Genomic DNA, 19425 nt, shown 5'->3' with positions numbered 1-19425 from the left:
TTTAAAATAATTTCATATATTTTTATCTTTATAAAAAAAAAATTATCTCATATCTTTTAAATTAATTATTATAAAAATTATTCATTTTTAATCAATTTTTTTATATTGAAAGTATATTTAAGTTAAATTGTAAATGTCTGTATGTATCGTTTCATTAAAAAAATGTTGTTGTATAGCAACTCTTTTAAATTAAGCTTGAAGTATAATTGTATGAAATTAATTTAAGATATGTTTACGAATTGAGTTTTAAAGAGAAAAGAAAGAGATAATATAATTTTTACTATAAAAAATATTCTTTAATTTAATATGTTTAGAATAAAAAACAAAGTGTTAGATTAATATAAATTTAATATTTTAATTAATTTTTCACCTTTATAAATATTATGTAACTCTTTTAACCAAAAAATAAAAAAACTTTTAGTTAATCATATAATTTATCGCTTTAGTTTCACCGTAATTAATTAATTGACTTTTTTTTTTTTGTTTACAATGAAACTGTTTGAAACATCGTAGCCCAACGCAGGCCTACTGGAAGCTGCAGGCTGCAGCAATAATAGATGAGGAATTAATTACCTCTGTTACACTACACTGTATTTTCTTTAGGTACCAGTCTTTTATAGATTTTTGCCATTAAAAAAAATGGTAAATGAAAAAAAGAAAAAACCACCGTCAGACAAAGTTCATGATCAAAATATTCTCTTTTTTTTCCTCATAATTCTCTTACAACAACTATACATACACATTTTAAAAAGTATAAACACTTATTTAATACCTTATTTTTATTTCACTCTACTTATCATACAAAATCCTCTATCACATCATCACTTCACCCTCTTTTATTCTCTCTCTCTTAAAAGATAGATTAACATTGCATGGCCACAAAACATTATTCTTATTGTATCAAACACATTTTTTAATTTCTTTTTGCCGTAGAATTTTTTTTTTTATACCTAATAATTCAATTTAATGGTTCCATCTTACAAGTTCCGTAATTGAGGATCATAGCGTAAATTGCAATATTTTTTCCAGTCATCTCCTTTATAGTTTATTTTTGTTCTTCATCATGACATTGATATAAAAAATTTACTAACATGATCAATATATTTCCAAATTTATAATTTAATTTTAAAATTCATAAATAAAGAAATAAAAAAATATTAACTGGTATGTCTGATTAAAATATTATCAATACACTCTAATGCACTAATTATAATATGGAGTAATATATTTATCATAATTTTTAATTAAACCATTTTATCATTAATTCCTTTCTCAAGTCACTCATCACTCACCCAACAAAGGACAAGTTAAGCAGAGATGGAACAGTTTCCCTTTTATCCTCTTATCCTCCCCCTTTTCCCCTTTCGTGTAATCGGTTACTATAAAAGTTCCAACCACAGAAAGACAAGCAAGAAAAATCCAAAATTTGCAACGCTTATAGTATTTAGTATTTACTTCACCGGGTAATAATAAATATAAACGCAAATTCAGCAAGAAACCAGCTTAAAAGAGGGGGAAAAAGAAAACTTTCAATTCAACTGCAACATTATTATTTACACGAAAACGGTTCTTCCATCCCCTCATTGATTTCATGATTTCATTCTAGTTGTGAACTCCTTTATGGCTTTATGACTTTATCAACCACATACTTGCTATTCATTTCCTTTCACAAACCCGAACCCGAACCGGCAACCCGCCTCTCAAAGTAGCGGTTAAACCGGGCTCGAACCGGGGCTCCTGGCCCGATTGAACGACCCGAATATCAAACCTCCGAACCAACGCAAGCACAACGGACTTCATCTCCATCAAAGCCAAGTCCTTCCCCAAACACACCCTTACCCCAGCCTGAAAAACAGGGTACTTAAAAGGACACGCTGGCACGAACACTCCATCACGCAGCCATCTTTCGGGCCTGAACTCGAGACAATCGGGCCCCCAAATGTTCTCCATTCGGCCCATCGCGTAAGGGTGGTAAGTTACCCTACTACCCTTTCTCACAAAAGTGCCATCTGGCAACACGTCATCCTCCGTGGCGAACTTCGAATCGAACTGAATCGGTGGGAACAGCCTCATGCTCTCGTGAATCGCCGCGTTCAGGTAATGCATTTCGCGGATTTGTTCAAACGAAGGAAACTCCTGGCCCGGGCCCACCACCCGGCCCGCCTCCTCTCTAATCAACTCCTCCACCTCCGGGCTTTTAGACAACAACATAAAAAAGCCCGTTAACCCGGAGGCGATGGTGTCACGGCCCGCTAAGAGAAAACTCACCACAATGTCTCTTAAATAAACGTCGTCGTTTATGGATCCCGTGAACCGCGAGAGAAGGTCGTTCCGCGTGTTGAACCCCATTTCTATTCTCTGTTTGATCATCTCATTAGCGACGTCGTTTACAACGTTGATTGCTTCTCTCAGTTTTCTTTCGGAACCTACGTTGAGGAGTCGTTTTAGTTTCCAAATAAACGGCGACGCGTTCATGGCGCGTTCCGCGGAAAGCTTCGAGGCCAAGTCAAACGCGTCGGCGAGGTTTGAGACTGGGAGATTCGGTAGGAGACAGCCCGGGTCGAGACCGAACGAGAATTTGCATATGTTGTCGAACGAGAATCTTCGTAATATATCTTGCAAATCCAAAACGCAGACGGAGTCGTTTAATTCGTCGTGCGTGACTGATCCCATTATGAATGGGATCAGACGCGCGTGGATCTCCTCGTTGACCAATTCCATCGCGTTCGTTCGAATAGCGACGCTCCCGAGCTCCAAACTCGCCATCTTGCGTTGTAACTTCCACGATTCGCCGTCGACGTTGAAGATTCCTCTTCCAAGAAGATCGCCGAGGATGACGGAGAACGGTTTCCCCTTGGGGTAGTTTTGGAAATTCGTCTTGAGAATGTACTCCACGTTGACGGGGTTCGAGGTTATGGTGTTCTCCAGCACGTGCACGTGGATGGTGCCGGTTGGGGATTTGCGCAGAAGATGAGTGTACCAGTCGCAGAGATTTGGAAACTTGTTCAGCCAACTCACCGTCAAGTAGCTCTTGCAAACATCGCAGTTACACCACGGCTTCATCCTCGAGACAAAAACGAGGAACGAGAAGAAGGAAAACAGAAGGGTGAAGGCGAAGAACAAGAAGCCGCAGGTTGCAGACATTGATTGGAGAGAAAGAAAACCTTGAAAACTCATCTCTCTCTATATTTTTTTATGGGGGGGGGGGGGGGAGTAAAAGAAAGGAAATGTGGAGAAGGAGGGTTGGAATGTGTGATACATATAATGGGTTTGGTTCACTGTAGTGCCATGCTACTATTAAATATTGATTAAAGTAAAGTAGTAGCAATACAATGGGCAGAGGGGGTTTTTATTAATAATAAAATAAAAAAAAGGGTGGAAAGAAGAGGGTTGACATATGGACACGTAAAAGAGGTAGTCGTCAACTCGTGGAGAGAGACATGGGGAGAAAGGTAGAAGAAGCGGCATGAGTAACACGTGCGCAATTACAACACCGCTTGGGACATGTGTGGGGCCTTTAGTTCTACCACGTGACGATTTAGGCTTGTAGAGTGTGTTTTTTTGGGTTGTGTGGGCCAAAACTTTTTATTATTATTTTGGCTCTTTGTTTCTTTGGACTCTTTTACAGTCCCAGCCAGCCGTCAGTTGGGGAAAAACTGGTGCCAGTTGCAGTCAACTCGGAGGGGTTCCAGCCATGTTTTAGTTTTTATTTTCAAGACGGCTTAGGTTAGGTTTATCTCATGTCGGCATTTCGGGCCACGTAGAACAAGTGTTTGTGTGTGTGTGTGACACTACTGAGCTCACAGGACGACTTCAAGTATCACTTTCGTTTGCAAACACTTCATTCAGCGTTGCCGTATAGTTTTGCACGTTTTGATTTGGTGTACTTTATAAATAAATAGATTATTTGTGTGTGGTGGTGGCCTAGTCGGCAAGGGCTGAGTCCTCAAGTTGAGGACAATTAAGGAACAACCTACTCAATCCTAAAAATGCTCACGATTAGAACACGATTCTAGGAGTGCTACTATGTTGATAGAAATGAGATGGAATTTAGCATAAATTAATGGCTAAAATATATGTTTATTCCCTCAACTTGCTTTTTGGTTTTAAATCGATTTTTTATGAATTAAAAGTTTTAAAATGATCTCGTAAAAATAAGTTAAGTGATCAAACATATATTTTAACTTTTAAATTAATCATAATACAAATTATCCACTAACTAATTTATACTGTATGATTATTAAACTCTTAATTAATTCATACTTCCTTTTTCTCTTTTATAAAGAAAAAACTTATTTCATATTTATTAAAAAAAATAATTTTCTTCATTAAATTGTGTTATTTTTAATTAAAAAACAATTTTTTTCTAAACTATCTCTCCTTACAACTTGATATTAAACACATCTTCTCTATTAAATAAAAGATATTTTAAATATAATTGAAGTAAGTAATCAAAATTTGATTACAAAAGAAAACAAAAAAAAATGTATTTTTTTAATAAAAGAAAACGGAGGAGATAGTTACGTGCTTAAAAAATTGGTTTGAAGATTGCAGTTGTTGTGAAGTGATTTTTAGCCCATTAAGCGTTGAATACATTTGTGTATCTCAACTTAATAGATAATTTTAGTGTAAACACGATGTTGGGATGTATAAGTGAGAGGAGTATTTATATGCATGAGTTAAAAGAAAAAAAATATAAACAATACAATTACACATTGAATTTTTATACGATCATTAATTAACTTTAAATTTTAGAATATCTATGAATGACAAGTCACTTTAAGAACATGCATTATAAAAGCTATAAAAGCTAGTATGACTAACTTACAATTGTTTAGTAGCTTTTAGCTTATTTTCATAATTTATTTTAACTAATTTATAATAAGTTTATTTTTTTCATTTTTATCTTTATTAATTTGCTTGAAGTCCCTCTTAATTTTTTTCAAAACCCTTTTTTATGTTAGATAGCCATATTTGAGTAGGATTAAGCAAAATAATCATATTTTCATCATTTTTTTCAAAATATGTAATTTAAAAATTATTGTCATAATTTTTAAGAAAATATGTTACAAAAATAAATTTAAATATTAAAAGTGACACACAAACATGTAACTATAATAAAATCTCTCTCTCTCTCTCTCTCTCTCTATATATATATATATATATATATATATATATATATATATATTAGTTAGTTCATTAGCTAATATCATCAAACATTTTCAATTCAATCAACTAGTTTTAAAATTTTGCTTTTTCAACCCAGCTCATATATCTTATAAGCTTTATTTAACTTACAAGATAATTTTGACTTACATATCCCTAACCACTCATGTAGAGTTATATGATGCAAATTTATTCCTCTCTTTGTTAACACTCATCTCATTACCCGGTCCTTGTAATAAATTTTAGCATTTAACTTGAAAAAGTTTTTAATACTATCAAATAACAAATTATTTAATATTGTGAGTGTAAAAATTAATGTTACTAATTTTTTTTTACTGAATGTTACTTATCTATTAAATATAATGTAGTATTAATTAGATATAATAAATCCATATATATTTAATAAATATGACTTTTTCAGTAAAAAAAGTATGACTTTTCATTTATAGAAAAGTAAAATAGAGTTAAATGCAGTATAAAAAAATTGAATAAAAAGTTCATGAATATGAAACTCAATCTTAATTTCAGATTCATATTTGTATATATTAATTATCATCACCCTTATTCATCTTTTCCATTATTTGTTACAATTAATAGAAATTTCAAAAATACATTATATTTAATGAATATAACATTTAAATACATTTTTTAATTAGATTGTATTTTATTTAATGAATAAAAAATGGTTTTTTGGATATTGAAATTAATACATTTTAAACATATACTATGCATAATAAATAATTAAAAGGAACATTATAATTAATAACTACAATATTTATATATTTATTGATATTATTTAATTTGAGTATATATTATAATTTTTTTATCTACACATGTTAATTTGTTAGTTTTGATAGAAATATTAGTTAGAGGATTCGAACTTGTGACTTTTCTTTCCTCTCCTCATCACTCTCCAACCATTGGACCAACCTTGTGTCTCTTGGTATATGTTTATAGTAGTATTAATTTAATGAATATTATACTTAATATTTTGGACTAAACATAAAATCTAATGCGCCTTGGTTTAGGGTCACTTTCTTGAGACAGTTTCTTCCAACATCCTTTTTAAGTTGTTGGAAACGCTATTTTGAAATATAATTTCACATTTTGAATTAGATGCAAGAAACAATTGTCTTCTTCCCTTTTTCTAGCCATTCCCTCCGCTTCTCTTCCTTCTCTCCTTTCCAGATGTAGAGTTTCAAACCAAAAGATAAGGTGCATTTAATGCATAGTGGGAATTGAATTTTTATCTCTGAGGTTTAGGTGGTTTAAATACAAAGTGAAAGATTAAATTTTACTAGATGAAGCTTATTTGAATGGATGCATTGGAAGTTATTTATGTTTCAACTTTCAAAAGAACTTATTTATTATAGTTGATGACAATCTTCACTATAAATGGAGAAGAGGTTTAGTGGAGAAGATACACATGAAGAGAGAGTGTGTAAGAAGAGAGATTGTGAAACAAATCTCTTTGTGGAGAGAAAAGTGTTTTTGTGCGAGAGTGTTATCATTTCTTGTAACCATTGAGAGAGGTATTCGGGTTTGTAAAGTGATACATTATTTAGGGTAGGTTACAATCTTGTAATCGTTTTTGTGATAAGAAAATACTTTTGAGACGGTTCTGTGGACGTAGGTAAGAGGTGCCGAACCACATTAAATTCTTGTATTTGTTATTATTTTTCTTACGATGTAATCTTTGTTGTGTTCTTACGATCCTTTGTGGGCACGAGTAATTTTCTTTATGGGAGTGTTGATTACCCAATAGTGGTATCAGAGCTATGACTGGGAGCACACAAAGGTTCAAGATACAGTTGTTTGATGGAAAAATAAATTTTATGATTTGACAGAGTACTATTCAAGATCTTTTGGTGCAGCAAGGTCTTGATCAGGCGTTAGAAGATGAAAGACCGGTTTCTATAAATGAAACCGAGTGGACCAAGATCCAAAGGAGGGCTATGAGCACAATTCGATTAGCCCTTGTTCCTGAGATAAAACACAACGTGTTGAAGGAGAAAACATCGAAGGTCTTGTGGGAGAAGCTCGAGAATATTTATGCATCAAAATCGTTAACCAATCGTCTTTGTTTGAAGATGGAGTTGTATCAACTCAAAATGGAAATGGGAGGAGATCTCCATGACCACATCAACAAGTTCAAACAACTAGTAAGGCAATTGTTGAATGCAAATGATAAACTCTTTGATAAGGAGCAGACATTGTTGTTGTTGGCTTCACTATCAAGGTCCTTCAAAACTTTAGTTCAAATGTTGTTTGTGGAAAGATTAACTTTGAATTTGGATGAGGTGATCGCCGCTCTTAGAGTAAATGAGAGAATGATAAGAACTGAAAATATTAATGATGAAAACCATGCAATAGTTGTGGTGAAGTCTGAGCAAGGGAGAATCATTCAAGGAGACACGATGAGCAAAGAGGAAGATCAAAATCGCAATTACGTCCACAACGAGATATGAGTAACATACAATATTACTATTACGATGAGAATGAGCATGTGTAAGTGAGATGCAAACAAATGAAGGAGGACTTGAAAAAATTAAGAAATATGAACAAAGATGGTGCCAACTCCCAAGCTAATGTAGTAAAAAGTGTTGAAGATGAAGATGATGTGTTTTTTACAACAAACAATGAAGTTGCTAAAACAAAAAGAGTGATGGATTCTGCTACCTTAAAGCACATTTGTAGAGATCGAGAGATGTTTGATACTTTGAAAATCGATGGAGAATTCAGCCATTTCAAGTTAGGGAATAGTGGAAAAATGAAGGTTGAAGACATAGGGAGCGTGAGGATGAAGCTCCATGATGGTGCTATTCGAACTTTATCAAGTGTGAGGTTTGTATCTTCTGTTGTTGTCAATATCATTTTGATGGGGGAGATGACATTACAAGGGTTCATGTATGTTGGTTCAAAGTGAGGATGCAAGGTGTACAAGAAAAGACACTTGGTGTTGCAAGGACAAAAATAAAGGTAGCATTTGCTATTTGGACGGACAAGCCTTGAAAAGAAACCATGATAGCAAAGTGAAGAAGAAAGTGAAGTTTTCTAATGTTGTAGAAATGTTGTGAGATACTTCCGTTGGAGAGGGAGTTTGTTTACTTTCAAATTAATCGAATGATATTTATCTTTTGGCTTAAGGGGGAGAATTGTAGAGTTCCAAGCCAAAAGATAAGGTTCATTTAATGCATAGTGAGAATTGAATTTTTATCACTGAGGTTAAGGTGGTTTAAATGCAAAGTGAAATATTACATTTTACTATATCAAACTTATTTGAATGGATGCATTGAAAATTGTTTTTGTTTCAACTTCCAATAGAACTTATTTATTACAGTTGCTGACAATCTTCATTGTAAATAGAGAAAAGAATTAGTGGAAAAGATACACATGGAGAAAGAATGTATGAGAAGAGAGATTGTGAAACAAAGTCACTTTGTTGAAAGAAAAGTGTCTTTGTGTGAGAATGTTATCATTTCTTATAACCATTGAGAAGGGTATTTGGGTTTGTAGAGTGATACACTATTTGGGGGTGAGTTACAATCTTGTAATCATTTTTGTGATATGGAAATACTTTTGAGACAGTTCTGTGGATGTAAACAAAAAGTGTCGAACTACATTAAATTCTTATGCTTGTTTTTATTTTTCTTAAGGTGTAATCTTTGTTGTGTTCTCACGATCTTTTGTGGGTGTGTGTAATTTTGATTATGGGAACGTTGCAACACCAGACCATGTGTTTATCGCCGTTGTTGTTGAAGAGCTGTCACACTCATTCCTCCACGACGTCACCGTCTGCTTGGTCTTCACACGGGACTGTTGAAAACTAGAAACAACATACATCACGATCACCACAATATCACCATGTTCTGGTTCAAAATCACCATCGCCAAATTGAACCCGCATTGGTGGTACCAGCAAGCGCATCAACGCCTCCACGACATTGCCATTAACGACCACCACTAGGTTGCTGTGAGCTCAAATGTTTGGGTGGTTTGAATGCCTTCGAACAAATTAATATAACTTTTTGCCATGTGACCTTCATTTACGTTGAATTTCAATATGTAGTAGTGTAACACGTTTTTTTGCAACAAATTTCATTTTAAAAAAAGTACACAAATTTTATTAGCCACAAACTTTACATTTCCCATTAATTATTTTATTATACGAGTTTATGCTTTTTATTATATATACCACAGACCTTACACCCGCAGCCTTTGCATCTTCGTTCTCATTCCCCTTCATCAACTATTCAACTTGATGGGCATTCTATTACACTGGATCTTGACGCACATGGTGCGTCATTTTATTCTTTTCATGCCTTAATTTCTTGAATGATCGATGAATCATATACCACTCGACCTTCATGAACATGCACTTTAGCTAGGCCACTCAAGTTTAAATATTACATGTTTTAAATATTTATGGTTTTAAGTTCAAATTTTGACAATGTAACCATGTCAAACTTGGATTGATAAAAATATTACCCTTCGCACTCAAACTTCAATAAGAGAGTCAAATTCAACCACATTTGATAGTATTATTAATTTGTTGTGATCTGTGAAATTCCAATCAGACAACAGCATCATGTTGAGCGTGGAAGCAAAATTGTCCCTCTACCATATACTATTTACGATGATAAACTTTATCAATTGCATCAATTTACTTCATCTAGATGATTTTACTTAGCAACCAATACAAATAGCATTAGCGTTTATTTTATTATATTTTCAATATAAAGGTTTGTATACCATCAACCAAACAAAAATTACTCTTGACATATTTTCAAAGTAGTTATTATAAGAGTGAATAATTTTTCATTATAAGATAACTTTAATTGAAAAACAATATAAAAAATTTCTACTATAATTTAAAATAATAATATAACCAATATTACTATACACCAAAAAACTTTATTGTGTTATCTTATCTTGTTTTTAACGTGGATCAAGTAATGATGTAATAGATTATACATTATAATCAAATGATAAAATTACAACTTCATTAAAATTATGTATATTTTTTTAAAAAAAATTAAATTTTACAAATCCTAAAAATTATAAAAATACATAATTTTTACCAAGTTATATAAAATTATTTTTTATTTAATTTTATTAAAATTATAAAAGAGTCCTATAAGATAATTATAATTATTATTCAACTATTTTTATTTTAAAAATATTTGAATAATAATTATTTGATTTCAAATTTATATGTCAGAAATATTATAAAAATATATAAGATTAAAGATTATATATATATATATATATAATGCGTGTGAGATTATCCTATAGGTTCCTAACCCAAGTGTGTATGAGAGAAATGCACTAGACTATGTTATTTGTTCCTAATCAAGTAAAAGTGTGTTTATAACTAGAAAAATGTTTGATGAACATCGATAAAGTTATTTAAAAATTAGTGATAGAAAAAATATAAATATAATAAAATTTATGATATGATAAGAAAAAGAAATAGAAAAAATGAAAGGTATTAATGAGATATTTAAAACTACTCTTATATCTATCCTATTGGTTCTCAATCCAATTCTCTTGTTGATATAAAAAGATGCATTGGACCAATAAAATATGATAAAAAGATATATAAGATAAAATTAATTATCATATTCTATTACCACGTTGGATAACTTATAAAAACAAATAAGACAGTTATATATGACAGCCAATCATATCCTTAATATATTTCAATGACCTTTTCAAGTTTAGAAGTTTTTTTTAAAGAGAACAAGGCTAAGATATTTCATTCATAATCAAAGCATGAATACGAGTGGGAATATAATCAATCATCACTTGGTTGCAAGTGTTGAAGCTGTAGCTAGCTTGTGATCTACAGATTAACTTGCCTCTTGGCAAAACTCACCCTTGGGTTTGTTAAAAATTGAAACTTAGCTGTACAGTTTGATATGATTATTTGAAAATCAGATAGAGCATGCGTATTGCTATTAAAAGTGTTGTTTTCATTGAAGAGGGCTGCATCCAAATTGCATTTTAACGTGCCTGGTTGTGGAGGTTGCCGATTGCTGAGTTGACCTTCAAGAATGGAGTTCGGTGTTGGAGCATTTGTTGAACAAGCATGCAGCCATTCTTGGAAGAATTGACTTGTGTTGGTCAGTGATAAAGTTGTAGGCTTCTCGGTGTCATCCCATGCCTTCTCATTTCGACAAATCCAGATGCTGCAAAGGATCATGGCTATTCAAGAATTTTGTTGCTGCAGTAATTCAAACACCAACTCCCTTATTCCATCAACCTTTGCGAATCTCTCAGATACTAGCTCCCAAAGGTAGGCTTGGTGCCATATTTCTCGAGCTTTTGGACAATTCACAAACAGGTGTCATGCGTTCTCAAATTCAGACATACAATAAGTGCAAGTTGAAGGGCAAATTACACCTTTTTGAACTAATCGAGCTCTAGTAGGAAGACAATCTCTTTGAATTCTCCGGATGAAATGTTTTATTTTGGGTGTTATTTTCAATTTTCAAATCAATGACCAATTTCCTTCAACCTTTAAGTGAGAGGAATCCAAAATGATCAACGACGACAATGCTGACAACTTTTTTTGGTATAATCTAAAGATATTTTTCATAGGAGAGAATGCTGACCAAAAAAGATAAAATCTATATAGATAGTAAAAGTTTTCCTCTTATTATTTAATGCAACTACATGTTTATGACTGATATTCCTACTCCTCTTTACAGATGATATAAGGACAGGGGTCTGACTCATTTTAGACTTGATCTGTATGAAACTCATATTTTAGACGGATTAAATATATAAGTATGATTTGTAAAATAAAAATGAACTTTTTTAAAGGTCTGTATAAAAGCCCATGAATAAATAGATAGGTCTGTGGGTCCAAATAATATTTTGAAAATAAAATAAATTTTATGATAGAAAAAAATATTTTAAAAAATTGAATGATATATAAAATTAGAAGAAAAATTTGACTTTGCTTTTAAAATAAAATTTATCATATTAAAATATACCAAGGTTTTGTCTAATTTTAAACATAATAAATTAAAAATAATAACTTAAATTAAATATCAAAATCTTAATATAATAAATTAATAATATTTGCACAGTAAACTTAGGTGAGTTAAGTGAGTAGTCCCTGAGTTTATGGATAAAATTTGTTAGATCTCCGGGTTTAACGGATTACACACAAAAATTCAACATATATAGTTATGAGGATTTTTTTTGTAAAAATGAAACTTAGTATCTGCAAGGCCAACGAACTTAATACGCCGATCCATGAATCTGGATCCATATATCCAGACCTTGCTTAAGTTAGAACCTGACATCAATGCTGATGAGACTAACTAACAATTAATATAAATACAATAAATGTTACGAAATTGCGTATTAGATATTTCTCATCATTATTTGACAATTTGAACTTTGCATTCAAAATTTGCCGCACATAAAAGGTTTGATTGCATACATGCCGTTGATTTAGTCTTATCCAAATCATGACTTAATTGATTTTTCCTAAAATAGGAAGTTTGTTTACTTTTCAATACCAAGACATCGGGGATTAATTGTGGAATTTTTTCTATTGACCCCGGAAAAGTGAAAAAGCCGCATAAAATAAATTTTTTTATATCTATATAGAAGGGACGAAAATGGGTTGGATTGGGTTAGGTCTATTTTGGTTTGGTCTGACTTGTTTTATATTTTATAACTCAAGTTTAAGTTTGTTATCCGTTATGAATTTATTTGTTGACATCAGTCTGATTTTTCTATAAGTCTGTCAAGTCCATTAGTCTATTTAAAGACATTTTTCATATTAAGAAGTGTAAAAAATATTATTTTTCAAATAAAATCAAAGATTTTCATTAAAAATAATAAGATAATTTTAAATTATAAGATATGGACAAAATTTGTCTACAAACATTATATGTGACATGCTATCAAAGCTTTAAGTATCGCCAAAAGAAAAAAAGTCCATATTTATTCTACCCGTCTATGTTTTGTCAGTGCTGTATGATATGAGGATTCTTCAATCTAAGGAAGGATTTTTTTCGGATTGTTTAAACTTTCTTTCTTTAGGAGATACACACAATCCTATTTGTATATATGCAAAATCATCCTCAAGATCTGATAACTTCTTATTTGACGTTTGTTCATCATTGAATTTAATATGGGTGGATTCTTCTACAACTAAAGTTCTAATTTTAAAAACTCTATATGTTTTAGATGTATCAGAAAAGCCAAGAAAATCCCTTTATCCACTTTAGAATCAAATTTAACAAGTTGATCTTTAGTGTTTAGGATAAAACACTCACATTCAAATGGATGCAAATATGAAATATTTGGTCTTCTTCCTCTCCATAATTCATAGGGAGTCTTTTTTATCAATGATCTGATCAATATTCTGTTCTTAACATAACATGTTGTATTAATTGTTTTTGCCCAAAAGTACTCAGGAAGTGAGTTCTCACAGAGCATGGTTCTAGTCATCTCTTGTAGAGTTTTATTTTTTCTTTCAACTATCTCATTTCGTTGAGGTGTTCTTGGTAAAGAGAAGTAATAGAAAATACCATTCTTTTCACATAATTATCTAAACTCAACATTTTTAAACTTAGTTCCATGGTCACTTATAATAAAAGAGATACTAAAGTATTTTTCATTTTGAACTCTTTTACAGAATATCTTAAAGATTTTGAAAGACTTATGCTTATGAGAAAGAAAGTATACCCAAGTATATCTTGAATAGTCATCAACTATGACAAAGCCATACTTTTTTCCTCCCAGACTCAATGTTCTGGTTTGTCCAAATAGATCCTATGCAACAATTGTAACAATTTGGAAGTGGAAAACATCTTTAAATTTAAAAGAAGTTTTGATTTGTTTCCCTTGCTGACATGCTTCACAAAGAAGACAAGTTTTCCAACAGATCTTGGACAATCCTTTAACTGAATCCTTTTTGGATAGTTTTGAAATATATTTTAAGTTGACATGCCCAAGTCTTTTATGCCAAAGCCATCTTTCATCTTTTTTGATAGTAGATATGTTACATTCTGTTGACTAAGATCTATCAGATCAATCTCATACAGATTGTTGTGTTGTCTAACACTAAAGAAAGACTTGTCATCTTCTGTCTTAACTATATACTTTTCTTTGTTGAAGGAAACAATATAACCACTATCACAAAATTGGCTTATGCTAAGCACGTTATACTTTAGACCTTCAACGTATAAGACATTGTCTATGGAGGCTAGAGAGGGAATCAATTTTTACCTATACTAGAGATCTTTCCCTTACCTATGCCTCCAAAGATAAATGGTCCTCCTTCATGTGGCTTTAGGTATAGAACATAGACCTTTCCACCGTCATGTGTCATGAGCATCCACTATACAGGTATCAGCTTAAGCCCTGACTTTTTCCTACCAAGGATAGCTGCAACAAACATAATTTGGACTTCATGGAATCTCAAGATGCCTAACAATTCATCCCATCCAAGATTTTTCATATCTCTTGCTTCTTGGATGGCTTTGTTCTTGGGTTCCCATACCTTAGGGAAGTTGTCTAACACCTTCAAGTTTATCTGAGCCTTGGACTATGTTTGTCCAAGGGATTCCAAATTGTATAGAAGGACTTTAAGTCTTCTAAACATGTCATATGCAAACTCTTTATCCTTCATGGTGAAGCTTTCATAATGTTTGGTTAGAGTCACGACTTTCCTTAGTCTAACATCTTTAGTGCCTTGATAGTTTATGCTTAATGACTCCTAGATCTTTTTAGTAGTTCTTAGTCTATAAATATTGTTGTACTCATTTTTGGATAGGAAACATGTCAGAGTATATATGAATTTTGTGTTAAGCTCCATAATGGTTAGATCGTCATCTATTCATTCAGCTTCAGGTATAGGAATGGGAATATCCTTATTCATGATAATAAGTTATTCTATACTGGGTGGACTTGATGTATATCTCTATTTTGTCCTTCCATTAATGGTAGTCTTATTCAGCGAAGCCAGGTGGCCTTGTGAGAGATATTCCCTTAGTGATAAACTGATGTTAGTTATCTGCCATCTGGATCTTTTCCTCTATACATTGTTAAGTGCTCAACCTTGCTTAGAGGCTAAACTCTAATACCAAATTATAGAAACAAATAACACAAGGAGAGGGGGGTGTGAATGTATGTATACATGATTTTGATGATGTCAAAAGAAGAATCAAACAAGGCTCATTTTGCTTCAAGATTAATACAAGATTGTTTCAACAAACAAAGCCTTGATTCAAGATTTCTTCAAGATCAAGCCTTGCATCACAATGAAAGGTTTCAAGTCATTCAAGGCACATCTAATCGATTACCAATACATGTAATCGATTACCAATGGTTTGAAAGTGTGTAATCGATTACACATCATATGTAATCGATTACCAGAGACTCTGAACGTTGGGAATTCAAATTTTAAATGAAGGGTCACAACTGTTCAAGAAAAACAACTGTGTAATCGATTACACTAATTCTGTAATCGATTACCAGAGAGGATTTTCAAGGAATATCGCCAACAGTCACATCTTATCATTTGGATTTTGAATGGCCATCAAAGGCCTATATATATGTGTGACTTGGGACGAAATTGAAGAGAGAGTTTTGCTTGGCAAAAATGTCTTATCCTCTCAAAAGACAATGAGAGAGATTCCAAAAGAACTTCATTGTCAAATGCTCTCTCAAAATAAATCCTTGGCCAAACACTTGCAAAATCTATAAGGATTCTTATATGATCTTCATTCTAATATTCTTCTCTTGAAGAGAGAATTCTTCTTCCATTCTTCTTATTCAATGAGATTGGTTAAGAGACTATGAGTCTCTTGTTGTAAAGCATCTGAACACAAGGGATGGGTTGTCCCTGTGTGGTTCAGACTTTGTAATGGATTTTACAAAGATAGTGGAAATCTCAAGTGGGTTGCTTGAGTACTGGACGTAGGCACAAGGGTGTGGCCGAACCAGTATAAAACTATGTTTGCATTCTTTCTTCCCTGATCTCATTTATTTTATTGCAATCAATTTTGCCTTGTATGTTTAAAGAACATTATTAAATTGATTGTTGCTGCTTCTTATGCATTCTAAGCCTATCCCTCTTAAGTTATTGAGGCCACATGGTCTAACAGGGGGGGTGTTAAATTGTGTTTTTATAAATTTAAAACTTTTCTACATACTGAAAACACATTTATTGTCTAATGCAGATAAACCTAAAACCACTAAGAAAGATTTTGATTCAGACTTTATCAGACGATGAGAAAAATAATTTTCTTTATAAAACTAAATAAGATATAAGATCTAAAAAAAAATTCAAAACCCTTTGTTAGTTCAACCAACAAGAAAGCACATAAAGAATTATATTGGTTCGTCTCAAACATGAGACTATGTCCAGTTCTTGACAACTACCGAGTTTTTACTAACTTATCAAAGTTACAAGTATTGTTCACTATCACTTATGCCTCTTACACTTGCAAGCTCTATCCTAAGCTTGACTTAAACCCAATATTATTTGTCCTATCAAGTTATTGTTGGCTCTAAAAAAAATCAACAGGGTTTGTTAGAAGATTACACATTGACTAAATATGTGATTGTCTTATAGATGGATATATCACTCAAAACACTCAACACTTTTAGTCTTTTCTCTCAAGGTACACAAGGTGTTTTGAGAGCTTAGTATCTTTACTAGAATTTACATAAAGCTCTACAAGAAAGAATAATTTGTGTTGATGATTCGTGTCTTATTTCTTCAAAACTTCTATGTATAGTCTTGATCTCCAAGTATCTGTTGTCTCACAATGTTTGGATTCTTCACTTTATTTTTCATCTGAACTCTTGAGTCTATTGGAGCATTTAATGCTTGCATAAATGCACATTCTTTCTTTATGCAAAGTTCATGCTGATAGGTTAGTGTATCTTATACTTCAATAGAGAAATCACTTCTTTCATCATAGCAAGTCTGCAACAACATAGTGTGCCTTTTGACGAGAATTAACGTCTTTCAAACTGTGGACTTCTTCATTTATTTTTCATAGCACTTGGACAGATCCTAGGAGAATATTTTTTGCATGAAAGAATCTCAAAAACAAAGTATTAAATAAAGATTTTAAATACATTACTTCAATATTATATCAAATCATCTTATGAATGCATCGTCTGAAACTTCAGACGCACGAATAGAAATTATGATCTAATAGCATATCAGATACAACTTTTATCACTTGTATTTATTTACATTTAATCAAAATAATTAAGAGTCATGATTCATTTTTAAGACATAAATGTCTTTTGATTTAACAAATAACCTAATAGATGAACCAAAACAACTAATTGATAAACTAGAGAAGCAAATGTTACAATTAAAAATCAGGGAACCAAAATCGTAAATTTGAAAACTAAGGTGACAAGAATGTTACAATTTAAACTATTTTTCTTTTCCATTCATGAATGCACTATACCAAACAAGCGTTCCTCATTTTTATCTTTGCATAATTAAGGTTGTGTTTGGTAGGGGAAAAAATAAAAGGAGGAAAAGTAGGTAGATGAGAAAAAAAAAGATAAATAAATGAGAAATAAAGTGAAAAAATAAATTGTTTGATTGGAGAGAAATAGAGTGAAAGTATCTGAACTAAAGTTATTTGATAGATAAAAAATAAAAAAAGAAAAATTATTATATTATTATTATTTATATTATACTAATAAGAACAAGTACATAAGAAAAGTTGTAGATACTAACTTAATCGTTTGATGCTATTTTACCGTTCGTTTATTTTTCGTTTTCTTCACTAGTTTCTCAGAAATTTTTATATGTGGGCCCACATTTTTTTTAGATCTCCTTACTATTTGACACCTTCCTAAACCATAAAAAGTGCATGATTTCGTACATTTCGTCACTCTTCTTTGCTCCCATGCACAATTTGTTGATACCAAACTCATCGGAAAAATGTGTTTGGAATAGTATCACATTTATAATGACTTGCATTTTTAGAGAAATCAACATGTTTGCTGATTCTTTTGCAAAATATTGTTTACCCTTAGTTTATGATTTTTTTATGTTATTGCTGAATTTGCTATAAATTTCCTTTTAGATGATATTAACTCCCATTATGAGAATTAGTTTATCGGTGTCTTAGCCTTTTTGCCAATTCGGGAAAAAACATTTACTCTCTACCATCGAGGCAAAAGCTAACTCTCATCTCAATAGCTTCTTATTTTCACGTTTTTTGGGATGTGGAACCAAACATCCACTAATTTCGTTGTGGCTAACAGTAGGTTTAAAACACCTTCAATAATAATTGATTGATTAGACCTTAATTTCTGAGATAATTGATATTTATGTACTGATGAATGTCTTATAATTACACACTCATCCTTTGTGACGTGATTGATATTTATGAACCCAAAATCTAGAGCGTCTATCTTCCAACATCGTACTCCCAAAATTTTGATGGATCAGCCGTAGCATGCGCAGTCAGTAATCAACGATCTTGTCCTATGATTCTATGTGTGGAAAATATATGGTCTACTTATACAGTTATACTCCATTATCTATATACATATTTTCCACGTTTTACACGAGTTATAAAATTACAACTCAACTTCAAAAGCTGTAGTCTTAAAGCCCAGTTATTATAACTAATAATCACTATGATTTTGTTGATATTGATTTGTAGGTTGGTAGGGTCATGTTGAGTTGAATGAACTATCTGAAGATCCAAGTGAAATGGTGGGAATTGAATAGCGCTGTCACTTCAAATCACGTTTCTCGGCGACCTTGACAAATATCTTATCTCATGCTGTCATGCACACACACACTGTTGGAACTTTTTGAATGTTGATAATGAAAAAGAGATTTAAACAAAATATTAATGAATCAATATACTATTTTACTAAAACCCACGGTGGGATTATATTAAGAATACTCACTGATATTTTTTATATACTTTTGAATAAAATATGTTTTCTACTTCAAAATATTTCAAATTTTAATTTTAACTTCTATAAAAAATTAAATATGTTTTTGATCTTTGTATTTATCAAACATGATATAGTTTTAGTCCCAAATACTAAAAGCAGACGTTTTTATTAAAATGTAATGTAAGTATGGATTTTTTCTCTCCAAATAATTTAGCAGATACTGTGTTTTGTTTTTCTTCTTTAACCTATATATTAATTTTGATTAACATAAATGGCTTTTGAGAGGAAAAACATAAATGACTTTTAATTCACAAATCCGCGAGAGCGGCAATAAAATAAC

At 31.8% G+C, this 19425-nt stretch overlaps 1 protein-coding gene across 1 annotated transcript; it reads right to left on the bottom strand.

Moving 5' to 3' along the window:
* Nucleotides 1–1416: 1416 nt before the first annotated feature.
* Nucleotides 1417–3315, bottom strand: LOC114377550 (cytochrome P450 94C1-like). Its single transcript, XM_028336110.1, has one exon. The coding sequence runs from the start codon at nt 3175–3177 to the stop codon at nt 1657–1659; it is 1521 nt and encodes a 506-aa protein (XP_028191911.1). The 5' UTR covers nt 3178–3315; the 3' UTR covers nt 1417–1656.
* Between the last annotated feature and the right edge of the window lie 16110 nt (nt 3316–19425).

The sequence above is a fragment of the Glycine soja genome, chromosome 11, assembly GCF_004193775.1.
Source record: "Glycine soja cultivar W05 chromosome 11, ASM419377v2, whole genome shotgun sequence".
NCBI lineage: Eukaryota > Viridiplantae > Streptophyta > Magnoliopsida > Fabales > Fabaceae > Glycine > Glycine soja.
This window is presented reverse-complemented; position numbering and strand designations above follow the sequence as displayed.